The 27,283-nt window shown below is 47.0% G+C and overlaps 1 protein-coding gene across 1 annotated transcript; it reads left to right on the top strand.

Moving 5' to 3' along the window:
• Nucleotides 1–385: 385 nt before the first annotated feature.
• Nucleotides 386–26,191, top strand: TGM5 (transglutaminase 5). Its single transcript, XM_036268721.1, has 13 exons — nucleotides 386–473; nucleotides 5,204–5,383; nucleotides 5,479–5,724; nucleotides 7,488–7,606; nucleotides 9,979–10,107; nucleotides 10,714–10,891; nucleotides 19,188–19,323; nucleotides 19,864–19,967; nucleotides 20,072–20,311; nucleotides 23,024–23,389; nucleotides 24,063–24,223; nucleotides 25,382–25,515; nucleotides 25,705–26,191. Exons 1-13 carry the CDS (start codon nucleotides 464–466, stop codon nucleotides 25,856–25,858), a joined length of 2,157 nt encoding a protein of 718 aa, XP_036124614.1. The 5' UTR covers nucleotides 386–463; the 3' UTR covers nucleotides 25,859–26,191.
• The last annotated feature ends 1,092 nt before the right edge of the window (nucleotides 26,192–27,283 follow it).

Raw genomic sequence — 27,283 nt, 5'->3', positions numbered from 1 at the left:
CAGAGTCCTGGGCTTGGGTTTCTGTTGTGAACTACAGTCTTGGAGTCCTGATACTTCTTCTTCTAAGGGTGCAGCCTCTCTCCATCCCCCTAGAGGCCCCATCAGCTTACCTCTCCCACCTGGCTCCCCTACCCCCCACCCCACACACAGTATAGCACCTGCCAGAGAATACCCCATTGCCCAAGAGCTGTCAAAGGCCCACATAGCACAAGGCCCTGACAGTTCATTGGCCATGACACTGCCTTAGTCGAGCAACACTGCCAAGAAAAACCTGAGGGCAGGTGAGAAAACCAGTTGTGATCTGCCCAGTAAGCAGTGGCAGTGCGGCAGCCAGCCCCGCCTCCACTGCCTCCTGGAGTCTTGGAGATGGAAGGGGAGGCAGACGCTCCAGGACCAGTTTTCTGAAGCTCCAGGCCATCCTGCTGTTCTGCGAGGAGCAGCCTGAGAACCGGAGGCAGCCACCATGGCACAAGGTAGGGCAGGCCCGTGGGGCCGCTGGAGGTCAAGGGCAAGGAAGACAGAGAGACTGTAGAAAGTCAAGGGAGGGTGGATTCACAGGAAGAAAAGAGTAAATAAAGAACAGAGGCAGAAAGAGTAGAAACTCCAGAAACCTCAGAATTCACCAGTAGCCAGGAGACAGGTAGATGCCAGGAGGTAAACACAGCCAAACAACTGCGTACCAACGTGCTTGCCTCCATAGCCCGGTGGGACAGGGGAGGGCCGGGAATTAGGGGGTTGTGGTTACTGCTCTTTTCTACCAGCTGACCCTCTGGCACTGAGCAAGTCTCTTCTCTAGTTCCCAGCCTCTATGCCTGAAAAATGAGGGGGGGTTGGACCAGACAATCTTCAAGTTGTCTTGCATCTCTACAAGTCTCTGAATCTTCATATCTTCACTTCTCCCCCTATGTCAGGTCTCTTCATCTTAGCAAATCTCCTCACCACCACCCTTCTATCTATAGCAACTCCCTCTCTCTAAAAAGAGCTGCTATGAAGATTAAATGGTTAGTTGAAATCATAAGACTAAGCTAAAAAGCTCTACAAATGCAACAGACTCACCTTCATTTCCTGTTTTGTTAAATTTTTATAATCTTTAATTACATAAGAAACATACCAATACATATTTGGAGTAAAATAAAGCAATAATTGCAGGTAAAGCTATAGTCCCCTTACTGCCACCACAACTCCAGCCTCATCTCCAGAGAAACCACTGTTACCAGTCTTTTGTCTATACATTTATACTTATATATTTGCTTAATGTAATTTTAGCATGTATGGCTTCATTTTTGGATATCTGTGCTATAATCATATTGTACATATTTTCTATAACTTGATTTTTTTTTTCATTCAACAGTATGTCTTAGAGCTCAAGCCATACCACTCAGTATCTATAGATTTTCACTACTTTCTACACTGCATAGTATTATTTCATATTATGGGTGGAAGTCATTTATGTATCCAGTCCCCTACTGATGGGTATGTGGGTTGTTTCCCATTTTTCAGTTATTCAAGCAATGTTGTAGTGCACATTCTTTTATTTTTTTATTTTTTGAGAAACAGACTTTTATTTATTTATTTATTTTGTTAATCCTCACTCAAGGATATTTTTTTCCCATTGATTTTTAGATAGAGTGGAAGGGAGAGAGGGAGAGACAGAGAGATAGAAACATCAGTGTTAGAGAGACACATCGATTGGTTACCTCCCGCACAACCCTGACCAGGGTTGGGGATAGAACCTGCAACCCAGGTACATATCCTTGACCAGGAATCAAACCTGCAACCCTTCGGTCCACGGGCTGATGCTCTAACTGCTGAGGCCAAACTAGCCAGGTTGTAGTGCATATTCTTATCTACACCTCTTTGTGCTTGTGTGGAAGTGTCTCTCTAGGATACTGAGATCAAATACTTTAAAAGTTCTTATAATTTTCTTCCTGTTTTATTGTTCATTTCACTCCATTCTTTCTGTATATCAAAAAGAACAAATATGTCCAATGTTAAATGTACCTCTTGTTTGAATATCTGGTGTGTGGGCTGAAGGATAATCCCTGTGTTACAGACAGATATTGACTTGACCCAGGATGCATCCAGAGGGTGAGCTTTGGCCCCACTGTTTGCTGTTCCGCAGATTCTACCACTCCTGTTGAGTAGTTGGGTCATGTGCTCAACCTGAATCAGGACCAGTTAACAAGCTCTGTCTAGTCAATTGGTCTCCAAAAGGAATGAGTTTCTTTTTTCCACTACTAGGAAAAAGCTAAGTGTTTTCCCAACTGGCAGTGGGTTGGATGTCTTTTCCAAACATGAGTGAAGGCCGGCAATGGGCGGCAGCTATTGGATAATGGAAAGAGCACAGTACTTGGGCCAGTAACCTTAGGTTTAACCTTGGGCAAGACATTTAATCTGCCTAAACCTTGGTTTTCTCAATGCCAAATGTGGATGACATGACATTTGATGCCCCCACTGTTATGGAGATGATTCAAAGAGATAACTGTCCTAGGGTACCTAGGGCAGCATATATCACATAGTAAACAGGCCCCCAATAAGGTGTTCATTGAATCTGAAATAAGTCCGGGGTGGTTATACAAAAGATAGAGAACTTTATTCAACCTAGCAAACCTTCTTTAATATCTACAATGTGATGACAATTATGCTTATATTTCTTTTATAAGAAACCCATGCTCATTAGCAGTCATGCCCCATTTCCCCCTCCTCCCAACCCCTGCTAAACTCTAATCTACTTTCTATCTTTAGGAATCTGCCTAGTCTGCATATTTCATATAAACAGAATCCTATAATATGTGGCCTTTGTGCCTGGCTTCTTTCACTCTGCATAATGTTTTCAACTTTCATCCATGTTATAGTATATTCAGCATTCTTTTTAATGGCTGAATAATATTCTATTGTATAGATATACCACCTTCATTCATTAATTAGTTTATGGACATTTGGGTTGTTTCCACTTTTTGTCTGTTATAAATAATGCTGCTATCAACATTCATGTAAAGATTTTGTGAAAACACGTGTTTTCTTTTTTATCCTCACCCGAGGATATTTTTTCCATTTTTGGTACAGATAGAATGGGAGGGAGAGAGAGGAAAGGAGAGAGAGTGAGAAACATCGACGTGAAGGGACACATCGAGTGGCTGCCACCCGCACGACCAACCAGGGCCGGGGACAAACTGCAACCAAGGTACATGCCCTTAGCGGGAACCGAACCCGGGTCTCTCCAGACCGCAGGCCGACGCTCTAACCGCTGAGCCAAACCGGCCAGGGCAAAAACACGTGTTTTCAATCTCTTGGGTATAGGAGTGGAATCTCTAGAAGTGGAATTACTGGGTTATATGGTAACTATGTTTAACATTTTGAGGAGCTGCTGGACTGTTTCCATAGCAGCTGCACCATTTTGCAATCTCACTAGTATGAATGAGGGTTCCAGTTTATCTATATCCTCACCAACACTTGTTACTTTCTTTCTTGTTATGGCCATTCTAGTGGGCCCTCCAGTATAATGTTGAATAGATGGGGTGAGAGGGGATATCCTTATCTTATTCCTTATCTTAGGGGGAAAGCATCAAGTCTTTCACTGTTAAGTAGAGTGTTAGTTTTTCATAGGTACCCTTTATCGGGCTGAGGAGGTTTCTTCTGTTCTTAGTTTGTTGAGTATTTTTATTATGAAAGAATGTTGGATTTTGTCAAATGCTTTGGTTTATATTTCTTTAAATCTACAGATGATACAAGAAAGCTAGGTCTCTGTCCTCATTGGTTTACATCTAGTGGTGGAAGACAGACAAAAAAGTAACTCCAAAAATATCTGAACATCTCATGCTGAGCCTAAAACTCGTAGGCTGTCGGTATAAGTTTGTTGATGTAGATAAACAAATGAGCAGATTGACCTGTCACTTAAGCAGTTAAGGTTCCACACGAGGGATGCAGTTACAAGTGGTAGATCAGTTGACGATGGGAAGAAAGGTGGGCCAACTGGGACAAACTTCATGAAGAAGGTGGGTCTTGAACAGGTGTTGGAGGATAAGTGGAATTTGGTTAGATATTGAAGGGGCATTATGAGTTGGGGCTACAGCAGGATCAAAATACATGGACGGGAAAGCTACCACTTGCTTGAAGACAGATTGGGTGGAGAGTAGGACCTATGCAGAGAGTGGGGAGAAGTGAGAATGCAGGCCTAAGTTAAGACCAGGCATGGAGGGTCATGAGTGTCAGGTTAAGGGGTGTGCCTTTTGTACGGTGGGCTGTAGGGTATCTCAGAGCTTTGAAAACAAACGAATGGAATAATCAAGTTGTCCCGAGGAGAGGTTAACTGGTGATGTGTTCAGGGATGGGTGGTGGAGAGACAGGAAGCAGTAGACTGATGGATGCTGTTACAGTCACTAGGAGTGAGGTGAGGAGGTAGAATTATGTTAATGTGGAAAGGGACAGATAGACACCACAGAAATATTTAATGAAGGAGTGAAGGGGCTTATGATACACAACTGGATCTAGACTGAGAAGGAGACAGGTGAGCCAGCTGTGATTTAGCATCCATGACCCCAGGTGCCTGGGAACCATGGTAGGCATGGAGAAGTCAGGAACGGATCCCTTCTGAGGGAGGTACACTTGGAGGACATTGAGGTCAGTCTGCATCTTTGCAGAAGCTCCAGAGGCTGGGAGTGGACCTTTCTTTGACTGTCCTCAGCATCACAGCTCCCAAAGCACTGGGCACATGGCACATGATAATCAGAGGGCCGGCAAACCACAGCAGCTAACCCAGGGACTTCCTCTCAGATCTGGATGCTGGCACAGGGGAAAGTGAAACTCAATTTGTGTTCAAGAAAGTGGATGCTGGCGTGAATCTGGGGACATGCTAGGTAGGCTAAAGGGAACCATCAAACGTGGCCAGTCCTACAGAAGGAGTTGGATAAAGAGAGAAAACCATGTACCTCCAGGAGGGTGTTAGGGAGGAAGGAATGGGGGCCAGAAAAGCAGGAAAGGGAGGAGAGAAGTGAAAAAGAGGCACTTACATGCACGGAGCCTCATTAATCTTCATACCAACCCTGTAAGGCTGGTATTATGGGTTCCATTTAACCACTTTGAAACTAAGGCTCAGAGAGGCTGAGCTTCTTTCTCAAGTTTGCACAGCTAGTGAGTGGTGGACAAGACTGGACCATACTCCATAACTCTGGTCTTTCATCTGCTCCTGGCTGCTCCATTGCAGGGCTGGAGTTGTCCGTCACAGACCTCCAGAGCTCCCAGAACAATGTGCGGCACCGCACAGAGGAGATCAGCTCTGACCTCCTGATTGTTCGCCGGGGCCACCCTTTCAACATCACTCTGTACTTCAAGAACCGGGGCTTCCAGCCAGGCATGGACAACATCATCTTTGTGGTTGAGACTGGTGAGGAGCCGTCCGGGCACACAGGGCTGGCGGGCGGGATTCTCAGGAGCTGGAAGGGCCCAGCTCAGAGTGCCTCAACTCTGCTTCCCTCCCAGGACCGCTGCCAGATGTGGCCAAGGGGACTCGGGCTGTGTTCAGCCTGGTAGGTCGTCATAGTCCCAGCCTCTGGGTGGCTTCACTGGAGACCAACAGGGCCATGTCTCTGGAGGTGAGCCTGTGTGCCCCTCCCATGGCAGCTGTGGGTCGGTACCTCTTGAAGGTTCACATCGACCCCTTCCAGGGGTCTGTCACAGCCTACCAGCTCGGGGAATTCATTCTGCTCTTCAATCCCTGGTGCCCAGGTAAGGCAGGATGCCTGTGTGGGGGTCCCTGGTCTCTGTCCCTTTGTCAATGCACAGAGAGCCAGGATGGAGGATTTCTAGACTCCTGCTCCCTGGGAACCCACAAACCTCCCCAATCCCACGTACTCAGCATCCACTCCTAACCATCAAAACGCAGGGCAGGGAGAACTTGCTATTTATTTACTTACCTGGAATTTTAAAAGTATGAATCAAGTCATCTTTAATTAAAAAGTAAAACTATTACAATTAAATGTGACCACTGTTAACATTTACTTTTATCATATGTTTTTAGGTTAACTTGATTTTTAAAATTGTAATAGTAATAAGGTTATTGTTGAATGAAGTAAAGGACAAAACAAAAAAGGAAAAAAAGTATAAGGTGAAAAGTAAATCCTTATCCCAATCTCCAAGCTCCATTTTCCAAAGGAAATCTGTTAGCATTTTCTTGTGTAGCTTTACAAAAAATGTTCTATGCTTAATCAAATATCTATTTATTGCGTGTGTGTATGTGTGTGTATGTGTGATTATATAGCACATACCACAAATGGGGTTATTTAATACATACTATGCTTCACCTTGCTTTTTGCATTTAAAAATCCAACTTTGGACATATTTTTCTATCAGTACATGCTTTTTAACATCTACAATTATTTCAGCATTTTTTTAAACTGGGTCTCTATTTATGAACATTTGGGCTGTTTACAGTTGTTGTCTTAAACAAACAAAGCTACAGGAAATATCCCAGCACTACCTGTCCCACAACCCCTATCCTCTAGATCAACCGGGGGCAGGAGTGGTTACATAGACCTATGGCACCATGTGGACAGAATGGAGGACAAGCCAGGAGGAGAGAGTAGGAAGAAGGCAAAAAGAGTCAAGAGTAAAAAATAGGTCTGGTGGGATTTGGGGCAGAGGCCAAATTCCACAAATTCTCACTTTTGACCTAGAGGATATCCCCCTCCCTTCCTCTCTCTCATTCTACTTTTTCTACCAACCTTATCCAAAGGGGGCCTGCTGAGTTGTGCCAGAACCCAGAACCCTGGCTGGGTTCTAATATCTTTAACCACCTCTCACTGCCCTATCACCGAATGGCTCAGAACTTTTACCCATCAGCCGAGGAAGAGGACCTGCCACTGGATCAAGGAGGATGGTTGTCTGTCCAGTCTCTCTTACACACAGACACACAGACACACACAGACACACACAGACACACACACACACACACACACACCTCACACCTCCTCACCTCTAAAACTGTAGGTTTCAGACTTGTACTGAGGGTCCCCTGGAGCTGTGGGGAAGAAAATGGTTCTGTGGTTCTCTTTTAGCTTGTGCCCTTCAAAAGAAATGATGAGGTCAATGCCAACCCCTGAATTCTGGTTTGCTTTCTCCAACCAGGATGAGTTGAGCATGCAGAGCATGGAGTCACATGGGCTGTGCTCAAATTTTACCCTGTACTTTTATGTGATTCGGGCAAGTTATTTATCATTCTGAACCTGTTTCCTCAACCTTGAAATGGGGCTGGGATGTAAATATGCTTTGCAACCCGAGAAATTCCACCAAAGACAATGTGTCACTGTACCACCTCATGTTCACATCGAGCCTGTTGCTGGTGCTGAGGGATGGAGAGTAGGTCTGGCTGCTCCTCTTGGTGTCCCCCGTGCACTCCTCAGAGTTCAGCTTCCATGCCTTCTGGGGATGGGGATGGGGCCGGAAAGACAAGATGACTTTTCTGGTTTGTGTCCTCCCACTTTGATTCCTAGGGGACGCTGTCTACTTGGACAGTGAACCCCAGAGGCAGGAGTATGTGATGAATGATTACGGATTCATCTACCAGGGGAACAAGAACTGGATCCGCCCTTGTCCCTGGAACTATGGGCAGGTGAGTTCAGCCCAGGTCGTGGACCCTCCAAATGGGAACTAAATGGTACCAGGAAGATGTGAGTGTAAATCCAGGGAGCTAAAGGAACAGCCATAGAAAGTTGGAAGGCGTTCTTTGCTGATTGTGTCTGATTTTAGCAACAGGATTAGAGAGGGAAGGGCAGCTAAATGTACCCACCCAGAAGCTACACTGAATATGAGGGTGAGGATGAAGGGCCAACAGTGACAGCAGCCATGATGGTGCCTGGTGTTTTGTTTGTTAACTAGTGTGGTGCATGTTCCTCTACATTTTGTTTTCCACACATATTCTAAAGCATGTGGTTTTATTTGTAAAAAAACAGCATCAGCCCTGGCCGGTTTGGCTCAGCGGTTGGAGCGTCAGCCTGCGGTCCTGAGAGACCCGGGTTCGGTTCCCGCTGAGGGCACGTACTTCGGTTGCAGTTTGTCCCCGGCCCTGGTTGGTCGTGCGGGTGGCAGCCACTCGATGTGTCCCTTCACATCGATGTTCTCTCTCTCTCTGTTCCTCTCTCTCCCTCCCGCTCCATCTGAACAAAAAATGGAAAAATGTCCTCGGGTGAGGGAAAAAAAAAAAAAAACAGCATCATATTAATCGCGATGCTCTACAACAGCTCAGCCTCCAGCAGGTGTTCCAGGAAGTCCAGAGCCAGGCCAGGGAACAGGGTTCTGGAGGCTGAGCCCAGGCACTGGAACACTGTCAGGGGGAGAGGACCTGCCCTGCCCTAGTGGGGGCAGGGGAGGGGGGAGCCAGCTGGGAAATCCTGGGGGTGCCTGTGGAGCCTTGTTTGTTTGCTGTGGCTCCCTCTCCCGGACTTGTCCTCAGGCCCAGCCTAGGCCCCCCTAGGAGCGTAGAGTCAAGATGAGACATTGCAGGTTAAACTGGCCCCAGCTGACATCCTGAACCCCTTTCTCAGCAAGGGCAGATGGGGGTTCTAGAGAGCCCTTGGACAGGAGTTTGCTGTTACCTGTGAGAAACAGAAGTGGAGTTGCTCCTCCCCATCTTTCTCTTTTTCTGTGAACATATATTGAATGCCTGCTCAGTGCCAGGTAGGGCTCTAGGTGCTAGAGATTTTTAAAAAATGAATGAACACTGTCAGGGAGAGAGGACCAGCCCTGAGCCCACAGTGAAGTGGGGACTCAGTCACATAAGCAGATCACTTATGCAGCGTGACATGTAAAGACTTCCAGACAGGAACAAGGTCCTCTGAGAGCCTGGAGGGGGAGCACTTAATTGGGCATGGGCCTGTCAGGGAAGCTTCCTGAAGAGGAGATGCTTGAATTGAGTTAACCAAAACAAAAGGAGGGCAGGAACAAATATCACAGGCAGAAGGAAGGATGAGCAAAGACACAAAGGTGAGGATTGGTTTGGCCTGCTGCAGGGGTTCCAAGGAATCTGGTGTTGCTGGAGCAAAATTGGTGAGGCAGAGGGTATTGAGAAGTAAGAGAAGGCCAGATCAGGGAGGGTCTTATGTGTCTTGTAGAGGAGGTTAGAGCTTTGGTTCCATAGGCCACAGGGTCCTTTGAACATTTTAAAGCAGAAAAGTGAACTGATCAAGCTTTCCCCTGGAGAAAATGGATCAGAGAGCCTCCTAGTCCTATTTATTGCCCAGTGTTACATGGAAATCAGTGGATTCATTTACTCTTGTTCAACAAAGATGCCCGGAGTCCCTACTCTGTGCTGAACACTGTGCCAGATCTGGGGTGTAGAGTTCCAAGAAAAGCTGAAGAGAGACAGCAGACACACTTAGGCAGGGAAGGCAGACCTTGGCTACATCATTATAACAGCCTATTGAGTGAGATGTAGCCAGGCTTGGGCTCAGGGACAGACCTCAGAACAAGTGATATTCACACCCAGCCTGAAGCACAAGGACTCAGCTTGCCTTGGGTGGGAGTTTCCATAACTCACATGCTATTAGTCAGTTCACAGCCCCACTGAATCACAGGCACCATGACAAGTTGGCACCATCCCCTTAGCAATAATTGCCAATGATAAGCTGGATCGGCAGGTGGGAGTGGAAGATGAGGCAATGTGGTTTTAGCAAGAACATCCCGTGAGGTCCAAGAGTGTGGAGACTGAGGAGAGAAGAAAGAGAAACAGGCTTTTAGCCAGTCAGACACATTAGAAAAAACTCCAGGGATTTGATTTGCAGGACATACAAACTGGGTGAGTTGTGACCCCAGAGCTTTGAGACCCTGCACCTACCTGGGGGCAGTTCACGGCTGTGCTACTGGATAGTTACCTTCCAAATGGGTTTGTATTTCACAAACACACTCTGTTGGAGAGCTAGGCAGGATGGCCCCATATCTACAAATGCCACGCATGGGTGTCTTGCCTCTCTGCATCTCTCCTTGCAGTTTGAAGAGAACATCATAGACATCTGCCTGAAGTTGCTAGACAAGAGCCTGAACTTCCAGATTGACCCAGTCACAGACTGTGCCCTTCGGGGGAGCCCCGTCTACATCAGCAGAGTGGTGTCTGCCATGGTGAGGTTGGGTCTGGATTTGCCCACTCAGGGCGTGTCCAGAGAGGGAGGCAGCTGTGCCAGGGGAGCCCTGCCCACTCACAGTTGCCTCTGCAATGGGAGAATGAGGAGTCAAGAGGCACGGGCCATCTTGCAAAGCCATTTTGGATAAGACTGATGAAAGAATATGGCTAACAGGCTTTCTCAACTGAGCTCTGAAATAGCTGGGTGTGGGCTATCATATCTATTCCAAATTGCACGTCTTGGGAGAGGCTGAGTATAGCTGTAGTTTGTGGTGTGGAATGGTCTTATTGTTTCTAAATTTCCTTTGCTCTGAGTATTTTTAAAAGCTATCAGAGCCAAACTCTAGCTTTGCAGGGGATGGGGAAAGGAGTGGTAAGACGGTGTGTAGAAATAGAATACTAAACTAAATAACAGTGGAGCACAAGTGGGAATGGCCGGCTTCACATCCAGACCCCTTCCCCAGCCGGTCTGGAAGTTCCCAGGTAGAATGAGACCAAAGCCTCCTCTGTGTCTCAGGCCCATGGGCCCTGCAAGGCAGCTCACACATCACATCTTCTTGATGAAAAGGATGCTTCTAATTCCTCTCTTTATGTCTTCTCTTCAGATCAACAGCAATGATGACAGTGGGGTGCTCAATGGAAACTGGAGTGAGCATTACACAGATGGCACCAACCCTGCAGAGTGGACTGGCAGCGTGGCCATCCTGAAACAGTGGCATGCCACAGGTTGCCAGCCAGTGCGCTATGGGCAGTGCTGGGTCTTTGCAGCCATCATGTGCACAGGTAGGGAGCAGAAGGATCCCCATGAAATTACCAGAAAGTCCAGTGGCTCATGTATTAACCCTCCAAATAACTCTTGTCCCCATCTCACACAGTTCCCACCAAGGGACATTTGGAAGGAAGCCCTTTTTAGCAAAAATGTGTCATCACTAACATCAAGCTTCACATATCTGAGCTTATTTCAGAGGTTGGTTTTGAGGTAGAAATCACACAGTTCCCAGAACCTGGTACCTCTGCCTTCTTCTGAGCATGGACAACCTAACAGAATATTCCTAAGAACCTGGCTGGAAACTGTCTAGTGCAAGGTAGGATGAGATGAGAGGCTGAGTAATTAGAAAACCTGCAAACCGATTAGCACAGAGAATGGTCTTAATGAAGATGTTCATATGGAGGGAAATGTGCATCTGAGCGTGGTGAGGGCCACGGGACCAGAGCAAGATAGCAGCTGAGGTACAATGATCTTGAATTTGGAGTTTCACAAGTTCAAAGGGTCTGGAGGCCTGGCTCAGGCCAGGGAATTCGGGGGTGAGGGGAAATGGTGGACCAGCTTTACAGATAGGGAGTGGATACAACATTAGTAGAAGGAAAACTAAAAAATAGACTCATGGGAAAGAAGGCAAAAGGAAGTTGGTTTGCATGTGGCAAGAGGAGCAAGCAGAAGGAAATGGGAGGTGAATCTTGAGGAAACTGACACCTGGAAGTGAGTCATAGACTTGAAGTAGCAGGACGAGGTCTTCTGCCTCACCCAGGGCCAAACTCTTGCTCCTGGCCCTTCCCCTCGCCCTGTCCCCTCTGTCTAGGCCAGCTCTCAACCTATTGGCATCCATAGCCATATACTTGGGTCACAATCAGGAAGTTACTGTTGTTACCTGGGGGAAGATGCCAAGCATGGCTGCTGTTCACAGCACTCTCTAGTGCAATCCAGGGAGGCCAGATCTGCCCGCAGCTCAGTTTTATCCAGGACTGAGGTTTTTTGTGTACAAATTTCCTAGAAGACAAAGCCTGGTGCAGTCTGTGTGCATGTGTGTGCTGGGCCCAGCTCTGGGCTGGGAAGCCTAGAGAGCCCGGGCTGCTGAGCAAAGGCCAGGTCTCTTGCCAAGGGCACAAGGAGGTTTCTGTCAACATCCACAGAGGGTGACTTCACACAGGTTGGTGAGGAGGAGGTCCTGAACTACTCCTCCCCTGCAGCTGCACAGCCCCATCTTAAGTTGGATGCTTTGATTGCTCAAAAAATCCCTGGGTGTGTGTGGGGCGGGGGGGGGGGGGGGGCGCACGTGTGTTTTTATCCTCACCCGAGGACATTTTTGCATTTATCTTCAGACAGAGCAGGAGGGGGAGAGGGAGGAAGAGAGAGAGAGAAACATCAATGTGAGAGAGACACATCGAGTGGTCGCCACCCACACGACCCCAGCCGGGGCCGGGGACAAACTGCAACTGAGGTACGTGCCCTTAGCGGGAACCAAACCCAGGACTCTCTGGTCCACGGGCCGACACTCTAACCGCTGAGCCAAACTGGCCAGGGTGTAAATAAGAACCCAGGAATTTGACAGCTTTGATTGTACCACAGGCAAGGGCACGGACATTTGAGTAGACTGGGATGTGTGAGTCATTGAGGGAGGAGGCACAGGGTGGATCGATCTTGTTTGTGCACCATGGAGGGGAAATCTTCCTGTGCGTGGTAAAGCCTCGAGTCTAATGGGCCAGTTGTATGTGTGTAAAGGGAAAGGGCCAGGGTTTGGGGTGTGGTTGTCTGGAACTGGGCAATGACAGAGGTGGAGCCAGTCAATGGAGATTATGCAACAGAGCAGACCAATTAAAATGTTTATGAGAATAATGGCCCTTAAGAGACCTGGGAAGCAAAGGGTTGGGCAAAGTGGGTCAAATGCGGGCTTCAGTGGGTCTAACTGCAGCTCAGTCAGCACCAGCCTTCCCTAAAAGAGCTACTGTATTGTATATTAATAAATATATCAGTTGTTAAAGCTCATCCATTGCTCCAATAACACTTATTTATTGAGTCCTTATTCTATGGCAGGCACTGTGCCTCAAATACTTTTGGATACAAAAATGGTAAGACCCAGTCTGTATTCTTCACTAAAAGTTAGGGATTTGTCAAGCTCCTTCCCAGATTCAGCTGCCAAAGCATTATTATTATTATTTCACAATCACAAGAGCTGATGTTTTCTGAAGAATTCCTTTGCGCCAGGAATTGTACTAAAACTTTGACAGCTTAGAGTAATGGTGAGGCATGTGGGCTCCGGAGGTAGACTGCTTGGCTGCAAATACCAGCTCTGCCATTAGTTGGCTGAGTAACCTTGGGTAAATCACGTAACATGTGCCTCAGTTTCCTCAGACGCATAATGGGGAAAGTAATAGTACCTACGTCATAAGGTTAGTGAAAGGATGGAGTGAGCTCATACATGGAGAATTCTTAGAATAGAGCCTGGCAGCGGTGAGGGTTCAGTATTATCTAGGACAGCCCCTTTTGATCCTCCCAATGAACTGATGAGTGAGGTCCTATCAACACCTCAATTTTGCAAATAAGGAGACTGAGTGGCAGAGCTAAGCTCATGTCCAGGCCTGGCATGGTCTAACCACAAGGCCACATACTGCACAGACAGTACTAGCAGCTGCCTTTTAACCCAGCCTCCCCTGTGCTTCAGGCACACTGAGCACTTTCCTCTTTCTAATCCTCATAGCCACACGCAAAGTAGATATCGTTACTGTCACTTTCCAGGTGAAAAAAAAGGAGGTTAAAAGTGACCAAGTGACTCTTATCTGAGGCGAAAGTACATCCACCCCTGCCCCCTTCCGAAGCAGGTCTACCTCCCAACATTGCCTTTTTCAAACGTGAACACACTGACTTCCTAAAGAAAAATCACAGAAATGAGACTTTGGATGCATCAAAGATAATATTGCACATTTTGAATGGGCTGTTTTGTTGACATCCGTTTAGTTGTCTGCTACTTTGAGAATTTCAGAGAAATCCCTGGCCTACCCTCCCTAAGCTCAGGGCCAGTTGCCTCCCAGTTCTCTGCCGTCCTGTTCTAGCCCTCCACTTCTGTGACAAGGTCCGGCACCTCAGCCCTTGGCTGAGGCCTGTGAAGTAGCTGGAAGCCTCGCGCTGTAACAAGGGAACAGAGGGGACAGTGATGTTCTGTTGCCTAAAAAGTCTCCTCAAAGTCAGGTGTCAAAAAGCCACTTATTGGCCCTGGCCGGTTTGGCTCAGCGGTTGGAGCGTCGGCCTGCGGTACAGAGAGACCCGGGTTCGGTTCCCGCTAAGGAACACGTACCTCGGTTGCAGTTTGTCCCCGGCCCTGGCTGGTCGTGTGGGTGGCAGCCATTCGATGTGTCTCTTTCGCTTCGATGTTTCTCTCTCTCTCTCTTCCTCTCTCTCCCTCCCGCTCTATCTGAACAAAAAATGGAAAAATGTCCTCGAGTGAGGATAAAAAAAAAAGCCACTTATTGTATGATTTCATGTACGTCAAATGCCCAGAATAGGCCACTTCACAGAGATGGAAAGTGGGTTAGTGGTTGCCTGCGGCTGAGGGGAGGCGAGAAGGGAAAGTGACTGCTAGTGGGCATGGAGTTTCTTTTTGAGGTGATGAAATGTTCTGGTATTAGATAGTGGGGATTGCTGTACAGCCTGTGAATATACTACCAACCACTGAACTGGTGACTCTAAAAGGGTGAATTTTATGGTATGTGAATTATCTCACTAAAGTTTTTTTTTAAGCCAGGCATCCTGGGAATGTGCCCGGTCCTAGCAGGCTCCTGCCCACAACTGCATGGGGTAGGGGTGGGGGCAGAAGTCAGGGGTCGGATGACTCGAACGTGTGACTGTGAGCAGGTCTATGGGGCATCATCTCCTCCTCTGTAAAGTAGGGCCCTGGGCCCTGAGCCGTGGTGGGAAATGGTGTGAAGATGAGGAGGCTGAGTACTTGGGGCTGGGCTCTCCTCTCTTCACCCAAAACTAATCTAAGATTTCTTCTCACTTGTTGAGGCCCCTATAAAGTACCCCACGTTCTTTATTTCAATACAATAACTCTTGTCCACATTGTTTTTATGGATCCCTTGACTTTCAAAGAAAGAATCTCAGCCAAGGCCCTGGTGTGTTATCTTGCCTCAACCTTCGGCTTACACACAAATCTACCATTATTCTCCATGCATGTACGGGGCATCAAGGATTGTATGGAATGTTCCCTCACAGGGCTGTGAGTTAATTAATATATGGCAAGCACTTAGAAAAATGCCTGGCACATGCTTAGTTTTACGTAAGTGTTAGCTATTATAATTAGTCTCATAGTGTTTTAATCTCTGCCTCTTAGGCTCCAATGATGTGGCAGGCTCTTGTTTAATAGGAGTTTCTAGCCATTCCCAAACTGCAATTCCCTATCTTCTCTACCACTTTCTGAGTTTATTTCCTTCCTTTGTTCCTTGGAGCATTTAGGATTAAATTAATCATATTTTTTATATCATGGCATTTATCATAATAGGTCTGCCTTAGGCCCTTCATTAAAAAAAAATGTAACTAATTTCCCCTCATTTATTTCATAACCCATTTCCATTTACCTCCCCCCGTGATAGGGAAACATTTTGATGTATTTAATATCTAGCATTGTATTTGAAGGTGTTCTCATAAAAGAGTATATTGTTATCTTTGTGTAATATTTGTCCAGTATGTTTTTTGTTTTTAGATTGCATTTTTCACCTTTAAAAATTCCATTGGGTCTTTTTTTTTTTTTTTTTTTTTAATCCTCACCTGAGGATATTTTTCCATTTTTTGTACAGATAGAGTGGGAGGGAGAGAGAGGAAGGGAGAGAGAGACAGAAACATCGACGTGAAAGGGACACATCGAGTGGCTGCCACCCGCACGACCAACCAGGGCCGGGGACAAACTGCAACCGAAGTACATGCCCTTAGCGGGAACCGAACCCGGGTCTCTTCGGACCGCAGGCCGACGCTCTAACCACTGAGCCAAACCGGCCAGGGCCCATTGGGTCTTTTCTTTATCTTCCATTTTTCTTATTATAGTCATGCTTTCCTTCACTTTCTCTTGATAATATTTATAGTATTTAAAATAGCTGTTGTAAGGTCCTTATCAGCTAGTTCCATTATCTCTGTCATTTCTGGGTTTAGTTCTATTGATTGACAGTTTTCCTGATCATGGTATTTTTCTGCTTCTTTATATGCCTATAATTTTTTAAAAAGTAGGCTTTAGTTTTTAGAGCAGTTTTAGGTTTCATTGTCACTGCAGACAAGAGAGAATAGTTCAAATATGACCTCATGTAAACATATCTGAAAAATCAAGACAAGGTAACTGTCTTGCTATGGGGAACAATTAAAGAAAGGCATGGAAGGAGGAGCAGGAAGTGGTACTTTTACTATTTGGAAGCTTAATGCAACCGGAAAGAAATTGAAAGACGTTAAAAATCATCACATTTAAATACAATTACTTTGACTCTAATTATCTGGGGTTTTGACTCTGTTCTTCAGTATAAGCCATAGAGGTGTGGTAGCAAAGCTGACCAAATGAATTTCAGTAAATAAATAAATTGAACTCTAACTTTCCACTCATTTATCTTTTTTAAAAAAATAATTTTTCCCTTTATTGATTTTAGAGACAGAGGAAGTGAGAGGGAGAGAGAGACAGAGACATCAATGAGAGAGAACATTGATTAGCCACCTCCTGCATGCCCCCCACTGGGGATCTGGCCCACAACCTGGGCATGTGCCTTGACCGGGAATTGAATGGGCAACCTCTTGGTGCATGGGTTGATGCTCAACCACTGAGCCACACCAACTAGACTCCACTAATTTCTCTTATGAAATTGGAGCTACATTTCTACATGAGGAGGCAGGGGTAGTTGTGAGGGGCGAAGGGGGAAACTGGTGAGAAGCCTTCACAGCCAGCCTGAAACAGGCTCCATGGTTTAATACACCATCAGGACAGTGTCCACTACAGTCAGAAGTGAAACTGCACCCCTGGAGGGCAGGAATGACTTTCCTTTTTGTGTACTCTTCATCTAACTCACTGCCTGGTTCAAAACAGGGGCTTCACACTTGTTACTGAGTAAGTGCTAAATGGCTGAGTGAAGAGATATAATAATTTATGCTGGGAGTGTGATGTATACCTTGGGAACTCTTTAATTCTTTCCCAACTCTGAGATCTTGTCCACCTTTGTCTAAATGTCACTGTGTGAATGTGCATGACTGTGGATACATTCACAAGCACACCCCATAGGGGTTTCTTTTTTATGAGGGACTCGGCTCCCACAAAACTATCCATGAGTCACTCGAGTCTCGTGTCAAACTGCGAGCCTTTGGAAGTGATAGTGTGCAGAAACCTTGTGCACAGGTTAAAGACAGCATTCTTCCAACCTGATTTAATGAGCATCTACTCTGTGCCCATCTAGCCATGTGGAGCAGTAATTGATACTTCAAGTGGCTGTTTGTGACTTCATCAGTCAAGGTGAAGAACGGAGGTTTGCTCCCTGCTCTCCCTACTCACCTCTCCTTGGCATGTTCTCTCATTACCATAAGTGTTATCCACCTGCCTGACTGTAATCTTAGCATAAATCCTGGCCCATGCAATGCTCCTAAATCATTTGAGTGCTCTTGCATCAATCCTGTCTCGTGTTCCTGCAGTAACAGCTCTAACCTTCACCCTCCCTCTGAGGCTGGCCTGTGTCACCTCCACCTACAACTCGCTTGTCAGCTCTGCTCACTCCCTGACCTCGTTCTTTGGCCCTGTGCAGACCTGCCACTCTAAGGAGAACTCCAGGTTCCCCCTTGGGCTTCTCTCCTCCCTGTCCTGGGCTACATCCAGGGGTGTGTCCACACACTAGCTTGGAGAAGCTTTGTGCCAAAGTATAAGAAGGAGCCCAAACGAAAATCTATAAGCAATTAAATGTTTAATATAAATAAGTATTTAAACAAAAAATTATGAACATTTAAAAATAAAAATATTATAGTAGTATGTGTGAAAAACCCTCAGAAATATCTTTTTTTTTTTTTTGACTCAGTCATTTTATCTCCTGGAATCTGTCCCGAGAGGGAAAAAAAATTGATCTATGAAGATATTCATCACAGCATTATTTACAACAGGGGGGGAAATTGGAAACCAACTAAATATCTAAAAATCTAGAAATCTTGCTTTTGACAAATATTTGATAACACAGGAAAGTGCTTGGGATATGTAATACTGTGAAAATATTAGAATGCTGAACTATGTGCACCAGCCCCAGGCGAGTGAACTCAAAATTGAGGACACGCTTAGCAGTGAAACCAGGGTTTGAGGCATAGCTCTGCCACTTCCTAGCTGTGTGACTTTGGTCAAAGTAAGCAAACTTTTCTTAGCCTCTGATTCTTCATCTATAAAATGGGGATAAAACAGCAGCTTCTGTGTAGGGTTGCCTAACCTGAGCATGATATATGTAGAACAGCACCATGCCTGCTGGTAGATGATGATGATGATGATGATGATGATGATGATGATGATGATTGAGTGGGGTGGGCTGTCACTGTTGGATGTGAAGGGACAGGGATCCCCAGGGCATTTGGTGGTAGGATGGATGGGGGGATAGTGCTGTTCTTAAAGGAGTTCAGAGTGGGAGAAATATGGCAGAGGACAAAGTAAAGAAGTTGGTTGGCAAAGGGAAGGGATGCTCCTTCAGGAATAAAGACAACATTCTACATCTTTCCCAGAATTTCTCCATTAGGTACAGACTCACTTTTCTAGGCTTCTATTACATAGTTTCCATTCCTTCCTGGATGGATCTGGGATGCTTTCTTTGAGAAGCCGCCAAGACAATCCACCTATAGAAAAGGGGGAATCCAAACCACAGGACTCTTTGCCTAAGGATCTGATGTCCTCAGCCAACAATCCTTATCACAGGAAGGAAAACATTCCAGGTATTTGGTTTGGAGATGGAAATTTACGGCCAGGAGAGAAATGAGGCTGAGTCAGGCCATTGAATCTTGCCAGAGGAGGTATGCCTGTCCCACCCTGCCTGCCCAGGCAGGGTAACCCATGGCTTTTGAGACTTTCTGTTGGCTCTGGCAGTGCTTGTCGGAGCAAACCTGCACCTTTGCACCAAGTGTCTTCTGTGGGCACCAGGAAGAGGAGCTCAGGAAGGGGGGAGGAAGGTTGGCAGTGTCACCAACCCAGTGCCCCAGATAGCTCCTGCTTGGTTCTGAAGGTACTAAATGAATGATTTCCCTGGAACCAGGGCCCTAACTCCAGGAATCCATAGAGCTCTTGAATCCACAAACCCAAAAGACTTCCTTCCCTTTTGGCAGTGATGAGGTGCCTGGGGATCCCTACCCGCGTGATCACAAACTTTGACTCTGGCCACGACACAGACGGAAATCTGATCATAGATGAGTACTACGACAACACAGGCAGGATTTTGAAGAATAAGAAGGACACCGTCTGGTGAGAGACAACTTCTCAGTCTCTTTGTAGGGCATACCCCACCAGCAGGAGTGTGTCCACAGCCTGATGTCCTCTCATGCCCCCCACCCCCACTTTCACCAACCCCAGGGCTCTGTATCTCCAACCGAAAGCTGGATCACAGCCTGACACAGAAACAACGATTTTGAGTTTAGAATCCTCACATCACAAGAGCTCTCTGCCCTGGGCGAGGCTCTCCTCTTTGTCACCTCCATTTAATACTCAGCCTGTGACTGCAGGAGGACCTGAGGTCTCCCTGGGGACATAAAGACCATGCCTGCCTCTGTGGGTTCGCAGCATACACAGGAAAGGGCCACAAAGACTTTCTTAAGGGAGTGAGGACTTTTAACTTCAGTGGGCTCTGGAAGCCTTTATTCTCTGTTCACCAATAGAGGGGAACCCCCCCAGGGCAAGTTGAGGCTCACTGGAGGAAGAGCCCTCACTACGCACCACAGAGGTTCGAAGGCTGGGTGCGCTAAGTCTTAGCTTATTTGACACTGATTCCTCTGGCTTCTCCCTCAGGAATTTCCATGTTTGGAATGAGTGCTGGATGGCCCGAAAGGACCTCCCTCCCGGATTCGGAGGCTGGCAGGTGCTGGACGCCACACCACAGGAGACGAGCAACGGTGAGGCTGTTCGTGGGAAAGGCAGAACCCACTCCCGCGGCAATGGCCCCTGTCCCCCCAGCCCCTGCAGCACAGCCCATCAGGGCTCTTCTGTCCTCCCTCAGGCCTGTACTGCTGCGGCCCTGCCTCCGTCAGAGCCATCAAAGAGGGAGAAGTGGATCTGAGCTACGACACGGCCTTTGCTTTTGCCATGGTGAATGCTGACTGTGTGGCCTGGCTTGTCCATGAAGGGAAGGAGCAGAGACTTTACCAGGACACAAAATCTGTGGGCAATTTTATCAGCACCAAGAGCATCCAGAGTGATGAGCGGGATGACGTCACAGAGAACTACAAGTATGAGGAAGGTATGACTGTGCCAGCCCCCCCAGAGTCCAGATCCTGTGGGTGCCTTCCCCCTACCCCAGGGAACCTCCAAGCCAGCCGGAACAGGCCTCTGTGGAACTAGAGGGCATCTGTGGGACAGGAGCCAGATCCACTGTCTCCTCAACAACTTCAGTTTTAAGTTCCCAGTTGAGGTGTCCCCACGCCTCAACTCCTCGTCCCACCCTACAACATCCCGCAGGCCAGTGAGTGCCCTCCACAGGTGTTCATGTTGACTAAGGGCCACTGACAAGCATCTCCCAACAGTATATGAATTCCCACCCCTGCCTTCCCAAAAAATCATCCTCCCATTTAAGACAGGGGAATTTAGTAAATGATCTCTTATAATTGATTTAATTGATTTTGTTTAACTTGTTTAATTTGCTGTGTTTTATTGAGTCCTTGGAGGACAGGCCAGACCATCAGCTTGCATTGAAGCTGATATATCACTCTCACGCCCACCCCTGCAGAGGATGGTTTGGAGAGGTGGGAGACCTGGCAGGGGCTTCTTACCCAAGCCAGCAGGGCCAGAGGGGCAGCTAAGTTAGTCAGCCACAGACTAATTCCTGGAAATTGAGGAAAATTAAAGACCAGGTTCAATCAGCAGGGAGCCAAGCTAAGATATCCAGTCCATAAGGGCCAAAAGCATGGTGAGGGGCAGGATCTGAGTAGGGGTGGACCAGGCATGCGTGAGAGTAGGGGCGGGGTGGGGGGCAGCTGAGCAATGACTGGGATGCTGGCAGGTGGGTGTCTGTTGTTTGTCTGTGTGGGCCTTTGGGGCCTACATAGAGAAGCTCCACAACCCAAGGAAGAGGCCACACAGCCGTCCATCCTCTTCCCACCCCCATCATCTGTGGGGTTATCTTGGTTGGGGGGCCCAGAAACAGATCCTGAAGTAAGGATTCAAGTACAAGTGGTTTATCTGTGAGGCAATCCAGGAACTACTGGAAGGAAGGAGAGTGAGCAAGTGAGACAGGGAAGGGGAGGAAGCAGTGTCTGTGCCACACCAGGCCTGTTTGCATGTGGGCAGCTGGAGCTCCTCCCGGTGGGGAGCTCACCAGTGGGGTTGTCGGGGAAATACAGGATGAATGATGCTTTCGTCTAACCGTATCTCCAACTATTTGTTGTTAATCTGAAATTCAAATAAAACGGCCCTGTATTATTATTTGCTAAATCTGGCCACCGTATCAGGGATTCAGTGTAAAGTGTAGAACAACATCCTAGGTCAGCGATGTTCAACCTTTTCTGCCTCATGGCACATAAACTAATTGCCAAACTTCTGCGGCTCACCAAAAAATAGGTATTTTACCGATCTGACAGAAAAACAAATATAATTGTGAGTCATTCACACTGGATGGCTATTGTTGTGTTGATTTGTCATTTTTTTATTTGGCAGTCTAAGGGAAAAGAGGTTGGGGCCCCTGACTAAATAGATATTGCATGTTTTAAAACTTCTTGCAGAACACCAGTTGAAAATTGCTGCCCTAGATTCATCTCACCCGAGAAGAAAGGGGCTATTATTTATCCACCAAATCCTGTTGGTCAGGGCTTGAGGGCTGCTCCTGGGAGGTGTAAATTCCCCAGCACTTTTGGCCTGCTCCATGCAAGGGCAGAGAAAGCCTCAGGCAAAGAGTAGTAGAAGATGCTAGAATTTGAAATTAGGGCACATGAATATTGAAATGGCAAGTGCCAAGGCAATATGGGTGGGGCATGGACAGCATTTTCTACAAGGTTCCCCTGTAAACTTGGGAGATCCGGAGCTATATTCCCTTGGGCCTGAGAGTGCTGCAGTATTCTGTCTCCTCCCACCCAGCCTGACAAGGTCTGAGGGTGGAACAAACCACAAATGAGCTAAATCCGATCCACATCTCCCAGGGTCCACTCTCACTGAAGCCAGATTCTCTTTTGCCTGAAATGGGGCTTAGAACAACCCCCAGAACAAGGGGACAGAAGTGGCCTCTCCCTGGGGAGGCTGTGGGGATGCTCTAAAGGGGTAAAGCAGGACCCCGGAGACCGCCAGTGCTCAGCGCAGGCAGTTGCTGGGATTATTGGGAAGCATGGTGAGTATGCCTGGACATAATGCCTCCCTAGGACGGGTCTGGGCGCTCTGGGAACTCAGGTTGACTGAATGTCCTCTTCTTTTTTTCACTGCGGCTTCTCGGTCTCTCAATTTCCAGGAATTAGTCTACCCCTGACCAATAATTTGGTGCTGGAACAGAAATCAGATCATGCCCTGTTGTCTTTAAGAGGCTGGTTCTCCACATTTGTGGGCCTTCATCTTTCCCATGGGGAAGGCAGGATAATCTATTGGTCATGAGCACAGATTTTTTTCAAGTCTGGCAGATTTGGTTTTCTCCTGGACTCTGCCCCTTGTAAGTTGTGTGACTTGGGCTACTGCCATGACCTCGCTGAACCCCATTTTCCACATCTGTATGTGGAATAATCATCATCATCATAATAAATAATCATAATAATAATATGTCTTTCTCATGATGGATGTGAGGATGAAAGGAGTGAAGTGCTTAGCAGGGCCTGACATTTAGAAAGCACCTGATAAATTGCAGGGAGTGCTTGTTTTTGAAAACAAGGATTTAACAACCCTGCAGTGTTGGTGGTGCTGTTGAGAAGGATGCTAAGCCATGGCTTAGCCCCCGGGTCAGCTTGGCCCACAGCCTGTGCTATCTCTGCCCTCCCAGGTTCTTCCCAGGAGAGGCAAGTGTTTCTGAAGGCTCTTCAGAAGCTGAAGACTGGAAGGTCCCAAGGCCATTACGAAGCAGACTCGCACCCTTCCAGGCCCACGCCACTGAGCCAGGACAGTCCTGGGTACCTGAATTCACCTTCCCTTCAGCCCAGGGATGTTATCCAGGTCTCCCTGGATTTCCAGCTGCTCGACCCACCCGACATGGGCCAGGACATAAGATTTGTCTTGCTGGCCCTCAACTTGTCGCTCCAGTTCAAGGACCTCAAAGTGAACCTGAGTGCTCAGTCTCTGCTGCATGATGGCAGTCCCCTACCCCCATTCTGGCAGGACACAGCCTTCATCAGACTCTTTCCTGAAGAAGGTACGGGCTCTGGGTATGGGCATGGGGACTCTGTGTATACAAAGTGGGTTATGGAGCCTGTCTGGTGTGGCTCAGTGGTTGAGCATCAACCCATGAACCAAGAGGTGGCTGGTTCGATTCCCGGTCAGGGCACATGCCCAGGTTGTGGTTCTGATCACCAGTGGGGGTCATGCAGGAGGCAGCCAATCAATGTTCTCTCTCACTGATGTTTCTATCTCCCTCTAAAATCAATAAAGAAAAAAATTTTTTTTCAAAGTGGGTTATGGAAATGTTAGTGGGGTCAACCCAGCCAACAGGGGTTCTGGAGCAGACCCGTGACACCATCTTCCCGGTATCCCTCCAGCACAGATTCCTCGTCTTCCCCTTATCTCCTTCCCTCTGCCTCCTGTCTCCTCCCTTTACTACCTCAAGGAAAGTGTCCTGGCTTAGTGGGGGAAACCTGAGCTTTGGAGTCATCCAAACTTTGGTTAGAGCCTCAGCTCAACCATTTGCCAGCAGAACAACCTTGGGCAAGCCATTTCACTTCTCAGTCTCTCCATCTGAAAACCTGGCACCTACTTCACTGGAGCTCCGTACATGTTGGCTTCCTCCTCTCTATAAAAGGGTCCCCATATCCACCAGGCCCCATTGATTTCCCCAGCAGTCTCACCTCCTCCTTGTGTTCTCTCCCTAGCCAAGAATCATCCCTTCCAAATCCCCTACTCCCAGTACAGCCAGTACCTGTCAACAGACAAGCTGATTCGCATCAGTGCCCTGGCAGAAGAGAAGAGCAGCTCCGAGAAGATCCTGGTGAACAAGATCATCACCTTAATGTATCCCACCATCATAATTAATGTAGGCAAGAGCCCTGCAAGTGGCCTGGGGCTCCTTGGGATCAGCTGGGAGTGGGTGGAGCCCTCTGAGAGCCTGCTCAGGGGAGCAGCCCCTCCTTTCCTCTGCCTCTTCTGGTGCTTCCAGGTACCTCCCACCTGGATCGGGAGGTTTATCTGAAAACACAGTGATGTTTCCATCCTCTTGCACCATTAAATACCTTATGGATGAACTTCAGTGCCACCTCCCATGGTTGGCCTTCCCCAGGGTCAATATGAACTCAAATGGAAGGGACCCTAGAAGGGAGAGAGCACTGCCTGAAGGTCATCCTTGGTTTGATTTGCCATTTCCTGACTGTGCATCCTTGGATAAACCCCTGGGCCTCTGCTTCTTGAACTATCAGTTGAGAGGATTAGACTAGATGGCTTCCGAGGACACCTCCTGCTCTGACATTCTGTGGTCCTCTGAGTGGGAAGATGTCATGGGTCCCTTCCTTCCAATGCTGCCTCCCGAAGGCCAAGCAGCTCCTGGACCCTGCCACAGGAGCCTATGGTGTCCTCTGGTAGGGTGCATCTGGCAAGCCCAGCGTCGGGAGGGTTCCCAAAAGCCCCTCTAAGTTCCCCGAGGCTACGTCCTTGTCTCTACAGCCCTGAATGAGTTCTTCACATTAAAAGAATGAGCCAGTTGTGATAAAAAGGGAGAATAGGGATGAGGTAGAATCGCAATAAGAAAAAAACAAACAGAAACTGCCAAAGAATATTCTATCTACTCAAATTATGTATGAGAATCCTTTGGGAACTCTTGACTATTTTATACTTGGAGATAATCCCTGGAGCAGAGGAAACATCACTGGAGACTCCCAATTTATCAGAACTTTTCCATATGCTGGGTTGAGTGATGAAAAATATTTTACAAACATTCATACATGTATAAATGAAGCAAAAGTTTCACATAACAATATCTTGTTTGATGTATACTATTTTCTTCTTTTCTACTTGTTTTTTTTTAATGTTAATACCAACTCATTAGTTGGTTTTAACTCATAGTTGGAAAAACACGGGCCATGGAAGTCCAGCTCTTCAGGAAACAGATCTTGGGAACAGTCCCTCCACAAGAGTTTGGTGAATTGAAGAATAAGACTAATTCTCTGCTACTTCCTCTCCTCTGAATTTCTCTGTGTAGGTCCTAGGAGAAGCCACTGTGAACCAGCCACTCTCCATACAGGTGATATTTTCAAATCCTCTCTCAGAGCCGGTTGTAGACTGTGTGCTGACTGTAGAAGGAAGTGGTCTCTTCAAGAAACAGCAGAGAGTGCTGTAAGTGCTGAGAGTGCTCAGCCTTCTCTCCCTCTTATCCTGGGGTCAGGGCTATCCTTTCCGGTCATGGGCTCCCAGGCCAGGCTCAGAGAAAACTCGGAAAGGAAAACCCAGCTAGCTGAGTGAAAAAGGGCTTCGGGGTGATCACAATGCCTATGTTTTTCTGACATTCTCCTTTCTCTGCTGCAGCATTGGAGTCCTCAAACCCCAACACAGGGCCAGCATCACTCTAAAGACTGTCCCCTTCAAAAGTGGCCAAAGGCAGATCCAAGCTAATCTGAGGAGCAACAAGTTTAAGGACATCAAGGGTTACAAGAACATCTATGTTGACTCGATGTTATAAATTCTAGGACAAGGAGATGGATGCATAGATTTTTAAGCTTGAGGAAAAGGACCAAGTTCGAATGCCAGCTGTGCCATTCCCCATCTCAACAGAGGATCTGACAGGAGCAGCAGAGGAGATGCCAGGGACGGACAGTCCCCTGGGCCTGTTGCACAGCTCCCCAGGGATTCCATGGTGTCCCATCCAGAAGTGTGAGATGGCACAGAGGTCCAATGACACACTGGTTGGATTTGGTCATGATTAACTGCCCAGGGGTTAAGACAAGAAGAAGACTGGCTGAGCAGCTCACTGTCATTTTGTGATTGCAATGGCTAATTTCCTAATACCAATAAACCTCAGTCCTTATTCTCATCTCCTTTTCACCCTTACAATCATCACTTTCCCTATAGCAGCTCCCACATATTCCCTGGGTGCTGGGAGTGTCCCATTGTTTCAATGCCTGAGTCCATTCACTTGTTAGAGAAATATAGAGTAGGGGGTAAGGCAGTAAACAAAGCAAAGTCCCTGCTCCCATGAAGCTTACATGGGGAGGGGGGGCACAGGAAATAAACATGTCAACAAATAAGTAAGGTACTTACATATGGTATATCAGTCATGATCCAGTTAGGAAAATAAAAACCTTTGTAGGTGTTTCTACATACTATCGATCATCTTTGTGTCTTAGAAAAAAGTCTGGGAGATCTCTCACTTGGACATCCTTTGGATCCCTCCCCATATCATATCCAAGAGGTCTCTGAGTCCTAACAGTTCCAGCCTCTTGGCTTAAAGTCCACCAGGGCATTGCGGTCCTGGGGGGACCTGGGATGGCTGGGGTACAGGGGATAAAGCCAGCTGAATAATGAAGTAAGGTCATACTCTCAGGCCTTTCTATTGGTTGCAGCTTGTGTTTAATCATCGTACTGAACACAAAAGAGCTCCAGTTATTATCTTCTCTTGGATGTACCTGCTTTCTCACGGCACTGCGCAAAGTCCTGCATAGAAAAAGGCATGATGCACCTGCCCTCCAAGCGCTGGCTACATGACAGAGAGCTGTTTAGGACATATATTAAATGCATACACATCAAGTTTAAAAGTTCTATTATATATAAACTAAAGGGTAAGTGTAACTGAACAGAGGGAGAAAAGAGGGTGTGGTGGGAATTATATGGTAGGTCAATAGTCCTGTTAAAAGGTGGACTGAGAACCAAGAAAACCCTGGTAGCAGGGAGCTGAAGGTAACCTATACAGTGGTCCCACCTATCCACAGGGGATACGTTCCAAGACCCCTAGGGACAGCTGAAACCGCACATAGTACCAAATCTTATATATACATAGTATTTTTTCCTATACATACATACTTATGATAAAGTTTAATTTACAAATTAGGCATAGTAAGAGATTAACAACAACAACTAATAATAAAATAGAACAACTGTAATAATATAC

This window comes from Molossus molossus, unplaced genomic scaffold (assembly GCF_014108415.1).
Source record: "Molossus molossus isolate mMolMol1 unplaced genomic scaffold, mMolMol1.p scaffold_m16_p_1, whole genome shotgun sequence".
NCBI lineage: Eukaryota > Metazoa > Chordata > Mammalia > Chiroptera > Molossidae > Molossus > Molossus molossus.
Note: the sequence above shows the minus strand (reverse complement) of the source record. Positions and strands in the feature narration are given on the sequence as shown.